Source organism: Ailuropoda melanoleuca, chromosome 15 (assembly GCF_002007445.2).
Source record: "Ailuropoda melanoleuca isolate Jingjing chromosome 15, ASM200744v2, whole genome shotgun sequence".
NCBI lineage: Eukaryota > Metazoa > Chordata > Mammalia > Carnivora > Ursidae > Ailuropoda > Ailuropoda melanoleuca.
The window spans coordinates 32,880,839-32,897,663 of record NC_048232.1 but is presented as its reverse complement, the minus strand read 5'-3'; the positions used below and the strand labels follow the sequence as shown (position 1 = coordinate 32,897,663).

The 16,825-nt window shown below is 36.7% G+C and overlaps 1 protein-coding gene and 1 pseudogene across 1 annotated transcript; both read right to left on the bottom strand.

The window, feature by feature from the left end:
* Window positions 1–251: 251 nt before the first annotated feature.
* On the bottom strand, window positions 252–1,187 carry LOC100484823 (annotated as a pseudogene).
* Window positions 1,188–11,027: 9,840 nt separating this feature from the next.
* On the bottom strand, window positions 11,028–11,966 carry LOC100484316 (olfactory receptor 6C2-like). Its single transcript, XM_011217814.2, is given in 1 exon segment — window positions 11,028–11,966. A coding segment is annotated over 1 exon segment (939 nt).
* Window positions 11,967–16,825: the final 4,859 nt, after the last annotated feature.

Genomic DNA, 16,825 nt, shown 5'->3' with positions numbered 1-16,825 from the left:
TATTGTAAGGCTGGATATGATGTGGTTTTTTTGTCCATCATAGAAAGCTGTTAATAAAACATCAATTAAAGACATTTGCAAGAAGTGACCTTACTAAATTAGGGAAGTGTTGGAGACAAGAAACATTTTGAGAAATTTAATTTGAATGGACTTCAGATTAGGAAGAAACAAATTATTTTAAGAAATCAATGATATATGCTTTGGGAAGCCAATCTCTTATGATAACTTGAATCATCAACTTTAGCATTCCTTTATTTCTTGGAAGATAAGACAATTCTTTTGATTGAGTTATTGAAGGCTTGTTTTACTTGTCTGTTTCTCAAATTGTAAATGAAGGGGTTCAACATAGGAGCGACGGAAGTAGTTAGCATTATTACACCCTTATTAATGGCCACTGATTCCTTTGCTGAAGGTTTGACATAGATGAAGATACAGCTGCCATAAGTGATAGAAACTATAATCATGTGGGAAGAGGAGGTAGAATAGGCTTTTTTCCTTTGCTGGGCTGAAGGGAATCTTACAATAGTCTTGATTATGTATATGTAGGAAAGAACCACACAAAGAGGTGTTGTGATGAAGGTCAACACAGAACAAATGATAGCCATCTGCTCAATGACCCATGTGTCTGAGCATGAAATCTTGAGGAAGGGAGATACATCACAGAGAAAGCTATCAATGACATTTGAGTCACAGAATTCCAGACTTTGGCTCAAGCTAAATGGTGGGAGCATGATTAACAAGCCAGCTATCCAAGAGCAAAGGATGAGTCTTTTACAGACTCTGCTGCTCATGATGGTGGTGTAATGCAGGGGTTTGCAGATGGCCACATAGTGGTCATAGGACATGGTACCCAGGAGAAAAAATTCCATTACTCCAAAAAGATCAGTGAAAAAGGCTTGAATGGCTCAAGCCCAGTAGGTAATAGTCTTGTCACCTGTTGCTAGGTTATATCAGTATCTAGGAATACAAACGGATGTGAATAAAATCTCTAAGAGGGAAAAATTTTGTAGGAAAATGTACATTGGTGTTTTAAGGTGAGAATCCAGTAGTGTAAGTGAAATTATAACCAGGTTCCCAGTTACACTTAGTAAGTAGGTAAAAAATAGAAAAATTTAAAGTAGACCCTGAAGTTGTGGATCATCTGTTAGTTCCAGAAGAATGAATGTTGTTATTGTATAGTCTTTCATCTCTGACTTCTGATTTTTGTCCAATCTGCATGAGAAAGATAAGTTATTGTATTAGAATATAGAGATGTCAAAGTTAAGTAGTGACAAACAATGCCAAAGTCAAAGAAGTAACTGGGTCACATGAAATTTATTTTTTAATTTGGTGATTAATATTGTTAATATACTGGTGGACTTAGTTTGTGAATATCCTTCTTGTAGGTTTTTTTTTTCTTCAAGTTTTAATTTAAATTCTAGTTAGTTAACATATAGAGCAATATTAGTTTCAGGAGTAAAATTTAATGATTCATCACTTACAACAGTCAGTGCTCATCACAAGTGCCCTCCTTAATACCCATCACCCATTTAGTCCATTCCCTCTGCCCACTTCCCTCCAGCAACCCTTAGTTTGCTCTCTATAATTAACAGTAACTTATGGTTTGCCTCCCTCTCTTTTTTTTCTTTCGCTGTGTTCATTATTATTAATTATTTCTTAAATTCCACGAGTGAAATTATATGGTATTTGTCTTTCTCTGACTGACTTATTTTGCTTAGCATTATAAATGAAATTTCTTATAGATCAACTTACTTGGGCCACAATCCAATAATTTATGGATTCTGTGTCTCCATTGCATTTTTCCAAATTTATTTAAAAAATTTGTCTATATTCTGGATTGGTTTTATTGATAGTGCATTGTGATGTCATCAGTGTTAAATTTTTCTTTTACTCCCATCCATTCTTTTCTATGTTTTTAAGTAATTTTAAAAATTTTGAGCATAATTGACCCAGTAATTTCATTACTGGGTATTTACCCAAAGGAAATAAAAATACTAATTCAAAAAGATATATGCACTTCTATGTTTATTACAGCTTTATTTACAATAGCTAAGATATGGAAGCAGCCTAGGTGTCCATTGATAGGTGAATGGATAAGGAAGATGTGGTAGATATATCATATATCATATGTATAATATATGATATATAATATATAAATATATATAAATTTATATAAAATATATAAAATGAACATTACACAACAATTTCTCTGTGTTTTGAAGCTGAAATCTTGAAGTTCACTACCAGTATCATATCTTTGCTTGTAGGTTGGTTCTTGATAAAACACATTTACAGAATAAAATCCATTCATCAATTATAATTTTATGTTTAACCCCTATAACAAAATAATGGTTTTGTTGCATTCTTTTTTTTAAAGATTTTATTTATTTATTTGACAGAGATAGAGACAGCCAGCGAGAGAGGGAACACAAGCAGGGGGAGTGGGAGAGGAAGAAGCAGGCTCATAGAGGAGGAGCCTGATGTGGGGCTCGATCCCATAACGCCGGGATCACGCCCTGAGCCAAAGGCAGATGCTTAACCGCTGTGCCACCCAGGTGCCCCTGCATTCTGTATAAAGTATGTATACACTTTGGGGAGTATATGCATCAAGTCCTCTGATTTTGAATAGAACCCATATGTAATAATTCTATCTGTATATCCAGTGATTTCTTTTCTGAAATCCAGGTATATGTAGCCACACATACCTCATATTGAACACATGCAAAGTTGGTTTCATGGACTCTGCATCCCTATCCTTTTCATCCAATGTGTTTACTCTAATAAAGCTAATTGGTTACAATAATTGAACTCATACACTATGCCATGTGTTATGTAATAACTTCCTAGGAAGCACTTCTCTGACCAACTGGACTTTTAATCCTTTCCCTTCTTCTACCATATCTTTCTTTAACATTTCTTGAATTTACCTTGAGGACACTGATTTCTCTTTGATTCTCAGCCTACACATTATTTCTTTTGGGAAGCCTTTAGAAACCTGGTGGCTGTGTTGGATCCTCCAGTCCCCATTAATGCATCATTGCTAAGCAGTGCTTATTTCCATCATAGTACTTACCCTGAGAAGGTAAGTCTGTTGAGATTAGGAACTGTGGTTTTTGTTATTTTATTTTATTTTACTTTACTATTTTATTTTATTTTATTTTATTTTATTTTATTTTATTATTTTATTTTATTTTATTTTTCTTTAACTGGGATAACCAAGGGAACCAACACAGCCCAAGCATGTAGCCAATTCCTAACAAATGTTACTGGTTGAATACCAAAATCAATATTTTTCTCCAGACACATACAAAGCTTTCTTCCTTCCTATTTGGACTTCTTGATATTGTTCTATCACTGAATTTACTTTTAAAAAAATTTCTATCCCGTGGTTCTCATATTTTGTATTTTATTTCTTTGTGGGATTTATTTATTTATTTATTTATTTATTTATTTGCATTGAAGTGGAATGTTGGCTACTGAATTAAGTCATACAACAAAGCGGCCCCATTCTCTGTTAATATTTATTACTAAAGAAACAACTGGCTTTTCCTTATTGCCTAATCTTGCAAATGAGTATTTGAAACTCCATTTTGCTTCTTTGAGATATCTGTCATTGAGATACTCAAATAATAGGTCAACTTTGCAATACTAAGTTTGAGTCAATAGCTTTTTCATAGCTTTTCCTTGTTATCACAAATTAATCACAATAGCAACCAATGAAATATTTTCAGTGTCTTTAGGGTTTGTTGTCTTTCCTATATCAATGAATGAAAATGAATTTTTCTGGAAGACTCTAATAGCTACAAGACTGGATTCAATGCACTGATTAAAACATTTTCTTCTTACCACGGTGCATAGAGGGTCAGCTCCATCTTTGTGTCCCATTCTCGCATTTATGCCACTATCTCAGAGAAGTGTCATTAGCCAGGCTCTAGCTTTTCTTGAGAACTGGAACTCTGAAAGGTACTAGGGTCACACAAGGAATGCTCTCTGTGGATCACATTAAGATAGCGCAAAGGGCCTCTTCAGGAACCCACCTACTCCCTTTGAATCCCATTTCTTCAGCTCACAGATACCAAATGCTTCATTATGGCATTAAACTAAGCCATGCACATCTTGAGGAATGGAGGCTCTAGGAATATAAATATTTTACTGCAATTATAAATAACATTATTCCACGGAAAACCTATCTATCCTACATAGCGAGAGTCAAATTTTGATAAAATAATTGACTCTGAAGTGTGACTGGTATATTTTTATTTTATCTTTCAAATACTTTACATTTATAATACCTGTAGGGATCACAAATAAAATGATATCACCTAAGATTCTCTTTAGTTTGGAAGTGTAGCACATGATGCTCTTGCATGACAGTAATATGACATTCTGATGACCTTTCTTAGTTACTGCTACTAATGACTCTAATGTGTCCAATGGTAGTGCTTTCATGCTTTACCAGTTACTCGTAGCTTCTATTCACTGTGAAACCACAAAAAATTTTAAAGATACAAAATTGAAAATGAATGTGGAGTTGAGATTTGTGTATGAACTTATGGTCACTTGTGCTAAGCACAGGTAGCCCCGGGAATTTATGGTGTTTGCTCTCTGCAATGAAGTGCAAAAATACACCCCTAATGGCTTTTCTGTTTAGGCAATATTTTCTGGGCAATATTTGCTTCAGTATTCTCCAGTATTCATCATTATTGGAATGAAAAACTTTTCAAAGTGAGTAATGTTGGGAATAATCTCTTTGGAGGAAAATCTAATGTTTGAAATCCTCTGGGCTGAGAGGTTTTTACACTATCAGTTTGACATTTGTGATTTATAATTAAGTTGAAAGATCAGAAGGTCTTTTGTAACATACATTCAAAAGGTACTAATGCATCTTCTGTGTATTGAAGTGGTAAAAACAAAAAACCCCTAACAATAATCGGTAATGATAATGTCCTCAGAGAAAAGAGTGTCAATAACATCCATTACAGACTGCTGGAACAAAATTTAAAGTATCAGTCTAACTTACGTTTATTTATTTTCATACATTCTGGGACAGTTGAAAATTATAAGATCTCGTATTTAGTCTTTATCTGTTTTTATTATATGAATAATTTATAAACTAGAAAAATTTTGTCTGATATATAAAAAGGGGAAAAGAATGTGAAATATTGTAACAGAGATAGCAAATATTTTGAAACATACGCTTTTAGGTTTTCCTTCTACAAGTAGACCTATATATTATAAATAACACAGAAATACAAACATTAAATACAAAACTTGTACACTTAGTGAATATATAGTTTGTCACATTTATTTACCTTAAAATATCACAATCTTTTTAATACCTTAATCAAAACACCCAAACCAAGGAACAAAATGATGCTTGGGTTCTTCTTCCTATCTTAGGCAAATATGTAATTTCCCCCTCATTATTGCAATTTATACCTCTTCAATTCATCTTTCAGTAGCATATTAGCAAGTTTAAGGACTTTGTGCTCTGAGTTTGTGTCAGTGCTCTTCCATAATTCTTTTTCAATAGTTACTAATCAACTACATTATAATCTGAACTATTTTAATTCCTGAACCAAAGGGAGGTATTTTGATTCCTGAGTCAGTGCTTGTAGGGTTTGAGATTAGTTTATATCGATGAATGGAAAAGAATTTTCCCTGGAGGCTCTGATTAGATTGCAGCGTGAATAGTTTTCCTTTCTTTCTTCAAAATCTTTCCTTCTTTTAGAATTGGAAGCAGGGTCAGATACCAGATGTGTCTAGTTCATGTAAAATCCCAAAGTATACAGTCACCATGATGGAAAACTTTCTGGGGAGCCATGGGATTGTAGGCATACACTGGATATAACTAAATAGATCAAGTTAAGATACACTGAAGGATTATCTCTATAGCCCACCTAGCCTCCTGTCAATCCCTTTTCCTGAATTTATGAGCACTTATTGTAGTATGTACAAACACAATCTCTTGTTCTAAAATATCCATCTTTTCTTCTAGTTGTTAATGCTCTCCTCTTGTGCAAAATACTAAGAGACAAAGTTTGAGAAAATTATCGAAAAGGATTGTAATTGACATTTTTGTTTTTTTTCTGTATGTCTTTCAAAGAGTTTTAAAAAAATTTTAAGGGTGTAGAGACCTTTTATTATATCATTAACTTAGACAGTAAGTCATGTTTACAGGTAATTTTTCATATAAATCTACATTGCTTCACTTTGAAGTGGAGGGTGAATTCATGTCAGATGATAATTCATGTCGAGAACACTCATTATATACCATCTTGGCTAAGCTAAGGTCATGCTTTCTACAGAAAATACAACTATGATATAAAGGTAATTCTTTTTACAGTATTTCAAATAGCTATATACATTACTAATTTTGGTAAATGTAAGTCATATTTGTTCTTAATCTAATTTCTCAAAGAGAAAACTGAAATCACAACTGTTATACTTAATCTCCTGAGAGTCAATGATAGCTTTCACTGGATGTTTAACAATACTTTTCTTGTTGATTACTAGGAAGAGTAAACTTTGATTACTAGGAAGAGTAGAGTTTGTTAGCAGAAGGTTACATTTGAACTTCTGGCCACTCTTGCTTGTGGACCAGCACTCCCCTTACAGGCATTCTGGAATGCCTGTGATCTCTGAGATACTCTTCTCCAACACACTGCCAAGTTTTACTTGTTAACGACTTCATCCCATTTTAGAGCTCTAAGGTTGAAAGTGATACAGAATTCAGAGGTTTTTGGAAACTGTAGGAGCTCTTTCTGGTTTTGAAAGGGTTGATAGTCTGATTCTTATGGTAGAGCAAGAAGTTTTTACATTAACAAGATAAACAGTTGTTATTTGTCAAAGCTAAAATGAAATGAATAAACACAAGGGACCTCTGTGACCCCATTTCAAAAAATCCCTGATGAACCTTCTATGTAATGAATTTGGCAGAAATCCTGAAAGATGTAGTAGTGAGGAGAGTGTCCTCAGAGAAAGAAAGATGCAACAGTACCATTCAATACAGGCCAACACACAGCATTAAAAATTAGATGGTAGAGTGCATGTCTGCCTTTCCTGTATTTGTTCCATACCTCCTATGGCTGGTATAAGACCTAGTTTTCTTCCTTATCACATGACTTAATTAAAAGAGGTAAAAAAGTCAGATAATCCTTTTTTTTAAGATTTTATTTATTTGGCAGAGAGAGAGCACGGAAGAGAGAGCATGAGTGGGGGAGGGGGTGGAGCAGAGGGAGAGGGACAAGCAGACTCCCCACTGAACAGGGAGCCCCACCTTGGGCTCAATCCCAGACCCTGGGATCATGACCTGAGCCAAAGGCAGATGCTTAACTGACTGAGCCACCCAGGCACCCCCTAAAATCAGATAATCTTAAGAAAATATATGAATAATCACAAAATCTAATGATAAGTACCTTTACCTTGTCTATTCTTAACCTTTCCAATGTTTCCTATGCACAAATGTCAACTGCCTAAATGCACAAATGTAAGACTGTCTAAATACATCTTACATGATTTTGATAACTTGTTTTGTCACATAAACAACATGAAACTATTTTTAAATTGCTAGTTGTAGACCATGAACCATCATTTTTAAAATTTTTATTTTTTTTAATTGAAGTACAGTTGACACATAATGGTACATTAGTTTCAGTTGTATAACATAGTGATGGATCATCATTTTTGATGACTTTGTAACATGCACATTTCAGGATCCCATCGGTTTTTCATTCCTAACTTTTAAAAATTTGTCTGCAATTGTTCATTATCAAATAAATAGGTGTATATAAATAAATAGTATGGTTGTATAAACTATTTCTCAAAAATTTAGTTTTTTTTAGCAAATCATATACTTCTATAAATATTTTTGCAAACTTAATTTATTATCAGTCTTTAAATATATTTATTTATATTATTTTTAAAAATTGTGGTCAAACTCCCTTTTACTTTTAGCTATTTTATAATTTGTCCTTAACAAAACTCTTCCAAAAAAATTCTTCTATATTTATCAAATTGTTATTGACATTCCCTCCAATGGAAAAAATTTTGCTTTGATTCTTAGTTTGTTGAGAATTTTATTGATAATAGATTTTAAATTTTATAAAATATTCCATATTCATTGAGATAATAAAGTAAATTTTCTAACTTGTTTTATTATTTTTGTTTAATTTATTTAAATATTTTTATTAGTAAGAAAGTGTGAATTCTGTATTTTAAAATATAAAACAAATATATTCTTAGAACAAATTTTTTAAAATTATTTTTTGTGACAAGAACACAACGTAAGATCTACATTTTAAAAAAGATTTTATTTATTTATTTGAGAGAGAGAGAGAAGACAAGGTGGAGAGGAGAGAAGAAAGAGAGGGAAAGAGAGAATCTCAAGGAGACTCCACACTGAGCGTGGAGCCTGATGTGGGGCCCAATCCCAGGACTCTGGAATCTTGACCTGGGCTGAAATCAGGAGTTGGAAACTTAGCCAACTGAGCCACCCAGGTGCCCCTTGGGGCAAATTTTTAAGCATTCATTACAGTACTGTTAACTATAGACACTGTGCTGTACAGTAGATCTCTAGGATATATTCATCTTGCATCTGTGAGATCCATTTGTTCTATAGCATTGTTCAAGTCCACTGTTTCCTTACTTTCTGTCTGGATATTCCGTTTCTGTTAAAAATGGAGTATTTGAAGGCTCCTGCTATTATTGTATTGCTATTTCTCACTCTGGTTCTGTTAATGTTTGCTTTATATATTTAGGTGCTCTGATGTTGGGTGTATATATATTTACAATTGTTATATATTCCTGTTGATTGACTCTTTATCATTTTATAATGACCTTTGTGTCTTGTGACAGTTTTCAACTTAGCCTTTGTTGGCACTAGGCTGTGCCATGTTGGGGGAGGTATGATGTGGGTAAAGTGAAGTTCCTCTTACCCTTTCCGATGGGTCTTACTTCTGTGTATCACCAGCATGCTGTAACTTCTCACCTGAAATCAGTAGCTCTTAATGGTATCATCTGTGAATGGTTGTTAAATCTTTCTGTGTGGAGATGAGGGCTGGGACCTCTTTCTAACATCATTCCCTCTGGCTTGGTTTTTCTCAGAAGAAATTGTAATATATCATGATGTATTACTGTTTTCATATATTGTGGGATTCAGTTTACTAATTTACTAATGTTTTACTTAGGATTGTTGTGTCTGTCCTCATGAGAGATACTGGCCAGAAAATTTTCTTTCTTTTAATATTATCACCAGACTTTCATATCAGATTATTCTGGCCTTTTAAAATATTTTTGCTTCTCTCCCCCCACTTTTTGAGAAGTTTGTGTAAGATTGATGCTATTTGGAGTAATCTACTTGGGATGCTATTTGGGTTTGGCATTCACGTTATGGGAAAATTTTTCTTAACTGCTGCATTTGCTTTTTATAGATATGGAAATACTAATATTTGAATTAATCATGTGTCATTTTGGTGAGTTGTGATTTTTTAGATTTTTCCATTCAAATACATGTAAAAATTCATTGGCATACATTGTTTAGAATGTCACCTCATTTCTTCTTAATATCTCTAGAATCTGTAGTGATACACGTGATAATATTTGGACCTCTGTAAAAAATAGAATGATAATTTGTGTTTGCTTATACGTGGACTCTCTTTTCTGTTTGTTTTTTTTTTTAAAGATTTTATTTATTTATTTGACAGAGAGAGAGAGCCGGTGAGAGAGGGAACACAGGGGGAGTGGGAGAGGAAGGAGCAGGCTCCCAGCAGAGGAGCCCAATGTGGGACTCGATCCCAGAACGCCAGGATCACACCCTGAGCCAAAGGCAGACGCTCAACGACTGAGCCACCCAGGCGCCCCTCCATTTAGCCTCTGATCTTGATGCAAATACTATCTTGGTTACTAGAGTGTCATTTGTCTTGAATTTAGGGGAGTTTTGTTCTTCAATATTATTCTTTCTTAAAACTGTTTTAGATATTCTACATCCTTTGCATTTGTGTATAAATTTTAGAATAGGATTGTCAAATTTGAGAGAAAAATCTGCTGATTTTGATAGGAATAATATACAATCTATAGAAAAATTTGGGGAAAATTGACATCTTAATACCCAGTTTTGCAACCTGTGAACATAATATATCTCTCCATTTATTTAGGTCTTCTTTAATTTATCATGGCCTCCTAAACTCTAATCTCTTATCAGATCTTCCCCTTGGATAAACTCTCCTTTAAGCCAGAGATCAAGGGAATTTACTTACGACATTTTTAAGGTGAGTCTTATGGGGCATGGAAACAATGGAAATAGATAGATCTGGATAGACATAGAGAAAATATCCAAAATATTCTGGAGGGTCAGGTCATTTGTCCACTTTAGTACTGTTGCATGTTGGCCAACCTCAATCGTCAAGATTTATTGGCAGGATTATGACAGGGCTTAGTTCTATCCAACTGTTCAGAACTTATAATATGTGTGTATGCCTGAGGCAGTGGTCCTGGGTCTTCTTTTTATTTTTTCTTTTTAGAATCAGAATACAACTTCCTTATGTTAGAGCAACGTCTGTTTGTTCTAAACACATCTCTCATAAATTAGGCATTAATCTTTTTAAAAAAATTTTTTGAAATTGTTTAATTTTTGTAACTCTATAAGAAAAGTATCATTAGCCCCATTTTAAACATTGAGAAATGGAAGCTCATAAGACTTACATAACTTAAGACACTAATTTTCTGTGTGAGTCATATTTGTTTTCTATCATTTAAAAATTTTATGATATTTTGTAGGTTTGTTTAAGTCAGAAGGTATACTTATTAATGTATTTCCTATGAACGTAAAGTCATGTTTTCTTTTAAGGGATGTTATCCCAATAGAGGTTCATCTATAAGAAGAGTAAAGAATGAACTGGAATGTGGGCTTTAGGATGTTTTGAGGAAGTTAATCTGAATTAGGACACAGATGAGGAGGATGGAATGACTTGTTAACTTAAAGAAGTTCTGGTATTTTGAAATCTTGATTCCTAGATTTCAGCATTTCCTTACTTCTTTGAGGATAACGCAATTCTTTTGAAGGAGTCACTGAAGGCTTGTCTCACTTGTTTGTTTCTTAAAGTGCAAATGAATGGGTTCAACATGGGAGCTATGGACATCATTAGCACAGTCACACTCTTATTAATAGCCACTGATTCCTTTGCTGAAGGTTTGACATAGATGAAGATACAACTTCCATATGTGATGGAAACAACAATCATGTGAGAAGAACAGGTGGAAAAGGCCCTTTTTCTTTGCTGGGCAGAGGGGAATCTTAGAATGGTCTTGATAATGTATACGTAGGACAGAGCAACACACAGAAGGGTTGTGATTAAGGCCAATACAGCACAGGTTATCACCATTTGCTCTAAAAGCCACGTATCTGAGCATGAAATCTTCAAGATAGGAGTTGAATCACAGAAGAAATAATCAATTACATTCGAGTCACAGAATTATAGACTTACTATCATGATAAGTGGTGGGAGTATGACCAACACACCAGCTGTCCAGCAGCAGAGGACAGATTTTCCACAGATGTTGTTGTTCATGATGGTTACATAATGCAGGGGTTTGCAGATGGCTACATAGCAGTCATAAGACATAATGTCCAAAAGAAAAAATTCTGTTACCCCAAATGCATCAATATAAAACACTTGAATGACACAGAAACTATAAGTTATTGATCTGTTGCCTGTTGCTATGTTGTATAAATATCTAGGAATACAAGCAGATGTGAATGAAATTTCTAATAAAGCAAAATTCTGTAGGAAAAAGTACATGGGTGTTTTGAGGTGTGAGTCGACCAAAGTGAGGACTATGATGGTCAGATTCCCAGTTATACTGAACATGTAAGTGAGAAATAGAAACATAAAAATTGGAATCTGAAGTTGGGGGTCCTCTGTCAGTCCAAGGAGAATGAAGGTTGTTATTCTCTGATTTCTCATCATTGACTTCCAGTTTGAGTTTAAGAAAAGTTCAGAGAAATTTCAACTAAATAGAGAAGTATCAAAGGCAAGTAATGCAATATCCTATCGTGTTAGAGTGTGGAGAGTCACACTCTGTTGCTTTGACCTCTAGAATCAAAACAAACCAAATTCATGACAGAATCATAATCTTAAAAAATCTCAGGGATCTGAAGATCCATAAGATCCAAAGAAACCTAAACAAAATAAAGTACATAAAGTAATACATTCTTCATGAGAGAGAAATTTCTCTCAACTGTTCTCATCTAAGGCAGAAGTAATAAAGATGGAGGCATTTGCCATAGGTAAAAGTAAAAAGAAACCACCCAAAATGTTAATGAAATTTTAGTGGCTGCAGAAGAAACCTTGTGACAGATTGGAATTCCAAGTTTCTCTAGTCAGAGCGAATTTTCTCATGCAACTATTTCCCACAGATCCATGCCAGGTACTCAAGGCAGTATATCAAAGTTTTGGGGAAGGAGGAGATATTGTCCCAAATGCAAGTCAAATGTCTTCTGAATATATTTCAAGTTTTCAAATGCAGAAGAATGAGGAAGGGGATACAGAGCTAAAAGAAACCCTTTTAATATTTTCCAAATCAACACAAGATGCCTGGTAGCCAATCTCCAAGAATGGGCACAGTCTAATAGGGTAGAGAAAAATCTCTTAGTATCCAGAAAGCTGGGAATGGACACAAAAGCAAAGAAAACTTACCAGAATGAAGACAATGGAGTGGCATCTTTGTAATACTGAAAGGGCAACAACAACAAAAAACTAAAATTCTTACTCAGCAAAAAGCCCATCAGATATGAAAGCAAAATAAGACATTTTTACAGAGAAAAAGCTGAGATAAGCTATTTCAAGTAGAGTTCCACCTAAAAGAAGGCTGAAAGTTCTTTCTTTCTTTTCTTTTTTTTTAGAGAGAGAGAAAGACAGTGTGTGAGCAGGGGTGTGGGGAATGACAGATGGAGAGGGAGAGAGAGAATCTTAAGCAGGCTCCACACCCAGGACAGAGCCTGATGTGGGGCTCAATCTCACAACCCTGATATTGTGACCTGAGCTGAAATTAAGAGTCAGATGGTTAATCAACAGAACCACCCAGTCACCCCAGAATGCTAGAAGTTCTTTGTGCTAAAAACATATGATATCAAATGGAAACTAGGTACCCAGAAACAAGAGTACCAGAAATCTTGATTTTGGTCACCCCTTGTTGGTGCTCTCTCTCTCTCACTCTCAAATAAATCAATAAATCTTAAAAAAAAAAGGTACTGTAACATCACTTGCATTTATACCCAGAAATCTTCTCCTGTAGTGAATAGAGAAGACTCTATTGTTGACTCTAAAGTTCATAATTAGTTTTATGCTTTTGCTGGAAGTTTTGGAACTTGATAAAATTAAGCTGCATTGTCACTAAACAGGCCTTTCTAGATCTATTTTTAAAGTCAGATTTCTGGGCGTTCAAGATGGTGGAGGAGCAGGAGACCTAAAGTTTGTCTGGTCCCAGGAATTCAGTGAGAGAGCTACCAAACCATTTTGAATACCTATGAATGCAACTGGAGAATGAAGAAAAGAGTAGCAGAAACTCTATGAACAGAAAGGCAACCACTTTCTGCAAGGAGGAGAAAAGATGGAGGAGGAGGAGGTGACCCTTTCTCAGCTGGTCTGAGGTGAGCTGGATATCTATGAGACCATTCTGAACACCCACAGAATCAGCCTGAGATGCAGGAAGATACATCTGGATCTCTACAAATGAACATCTCCAGTGCTGAGTATTGAGGTATGAAGCAGGGTGCTGTGAATCCGAGCACAGATATAGGAAGATAAAGGGAAGGGGGAGGGAGCCTCTGCACTCAGGTGCCGGGAAGCAATAGCCCCATGTGCTGGGGAGCGGGCTTGACTCTCAGACCAGCACCCGCAAGAGAGCGGACTGAGACAGTGAGCATGGGAATGCCCGTGTCCAAACTGAAAACAGGAGCTCCTGACTGCACACTCGAACTAGAGTGAAACCAAGAGCTCAGGAGTGCATGCGTGACCAGACTGAAAACTGGTGCTCCAGACCACAGTCAAACCAGACTGAAACAGGGAGCTCAGGAGCTCAGGAGCATGCACGGGGTGACTGGCGGCTGGCGGGGTTAGAAACACAAAGGACACAGACGCGCCGGCCCTGGAAGTGAGGGCTGGGACGTGGGGTGTGGGGCGCACAGCCCGGGATGCTCCAAGGTTGAGCAGGACCAACAGAAACAGAGTTCAAGTGGCCAGAACATCAGTGGAGAAAGGGCCGCAATCCCTCCATTCTGTGACAGAGGCTGAATTTCGGCCGTTGCTGCTCTGACTCTCAGAAGAGGCACAGCAGACCGCCAGGGAAAGCCACCAGAGAACAAAAGCCCAGAAATACTGGCTCATAGGGCGCCCATCCCCATTCCCCCTTGCAGGGGACGCGGAGACTCTACCCAAACAGGGTTTCTTGACTATTGGCACGGCAGGTCCTGCCCCCAGAAGGCAGGCTGAAAAATCAAGAAGCCCACAACCCGGGGCGCCTGTCTTCGGCTTAGGGTGTCATCACAGTGTTCAGGAAAGGAGTCCCTCATCGGGCTTTTTCGCTGAGAGCCTGCTTCTTCCTCTCCCACTCCCCTGCTTGGGTTCCATTTCTTGTGTCACTATCTCTCTCTCCAATAAATAAATAAAATCTTTAAAGAAGAACCCACATCCCTAAGATATCTATAAAAAAAAGGGTTCACGGCCTGGGTCCCAGTCAATAATTTGGGCTCTGGACAAACCCGCAATCTCTCCTCATCAGAATGACGAGAAGGAGAAGTCCCCCCCAGCAAAGAAAAGATAATGAGTCTGTGGCCTCTGCCACGTCTGTGGCCTCTGCCACAGAAATAATAGATTTGGATGTATCCCAATTATCAGAAATGGAATTCAGAGCAAAAGTGGTTAAGATGATGAGTACNAGAATTAATACATACGGATGTATCCCAATTATCAGAAATGGAATTCAGAGCAACAATGGTCAAGATGATGAGTAAACTTGAAAAAAGCATCAGAGAAAGCGTTGCTGAGAATATAGAATCCCTAAGGGCAGAAATGAGAGCGAATCTGACAGAAATTAAAAACTCAGTGGGCCAAATACAGTCAAAACTAGAGGCTCTGACGGCCAGGGTCACCGAGGCAGAGGAACGCGTTAGCGAATTGGAGGATGGGTTAGTAGAAGAAAAAACGAAAATAGAAGCTGGTCTTAAAAAAATCCACGCCCACGAATGTAGATTACGGGAGATTACTGACTCTATGAAACGATCCAATGTCAGAATCATCGGCATCCCTGAAGGGGTGGAGAAAAACAGAGGTCTAGAAGAGATATTTGAACAAATTGTAGCTGAAAACTTCCCTAATCTAGCAAGGGAAACAAACATCCGTGTCCAAGAGGCAGAGAGGACCTCAATCAAGCTCAACCATGACAAACCTACACCACGGCATGTCATAGTGCAATTCGCAAATATTAGATCCAAGGATACAGTATTGAAAGCGGCCAGGGCAAAGAAATTTCTCAAGTACTAAGANGAAAGCGGCCAGGGCAAAGAAATTTCTCACGTACCAAGGCAAAGGTATCAGGATTACGTCAGACCTGTCTACAGAGACCTGGAATGAGAGAAAGGCTTGGGGGGGCATTTTTAAAGCTCTTTCAGAGAAAAACATGCAGCCAAGGATCCTTTATCCAGCAAAGCTGTCATTCAGAATTGATGGAGAAATAAAGACGTTCCAAAATCGCCAATCATTAACCAATTTCGTAACCATGAAACCAGCCCTACAGGAGATATTAAGGGGGGTTCTATAAAGGTAAAAAGGCCCCAGGAGTGACACAGAGCAGAAAGTCACACCGATACAAACAAAGACTTTACTGGCAACATGGCATCATTAACATCATATCTCTCAGGATGCAGTCTCAACTGAACTGGCCTAAATGCTCCCATAAAACGCCACAGGGTTGCAGATTGGATAAAAAGACATGACCCATCCATTTGCTGTCTACAAGAGACTCATTTTGAACCCAAAGATGCATTCAGACTTAGAGTAAGGGGATGGAGTACCATCTTCCACGCAAATGGACCTCAAAAGAAAGCTGGAGTAGCAATTCTCATATCAGATAGACTGGATTTTAAACTAGAGGCCATAGAGAGAGATACAGAAGGGCACTATATTATTCTTAAAGGAAGTATTCAACAAGTGGATATGACAATTATTAATATATATGCCCCCAACAGGGGAGCAGCAAGATACACAAGCCAACTCTTAACCAGAATAAAAAGACATATAGATAAAAACACACGAATAGTAGGGGACCTCAACACCCCACTATCAGAAATAGACAGAACACCCTGGCAAAAACTAAGCAAAGAATCAAAGGCTTTGAATGCCATACTCGACGAGTTGGACCTCATAGATATATATAGAACACTACACCCCAGAACCAAAGAATACTCATTCTATTCAAATGCCCATGGAACATTCTCAAGAATAGATCATGCTCTGGGACACAAAACAGGTCTCAGCCAATACCAAAAGATTGAAATTATCCCCTGCATATTCTCAGACCACAACGCTCTGAAATTGGAACTCAACCACAAGGAAAAACCTGGAAGAGACTCTAACACTTGGAGACTAAGAACCATCCTGCTCAAGAATGACTCGATAAACCAGGAAATCAAAAAACAAATTAAACAATTTATGGAGACCAACGAGAATGAATACACAACGGTCCAAAACCTATGGGATACTGCAAAGGCAGTCCTAAGGGGGAAATACATAGCCATCCAAGCCTCACTCAAAAGAATAGAAAAATCTAA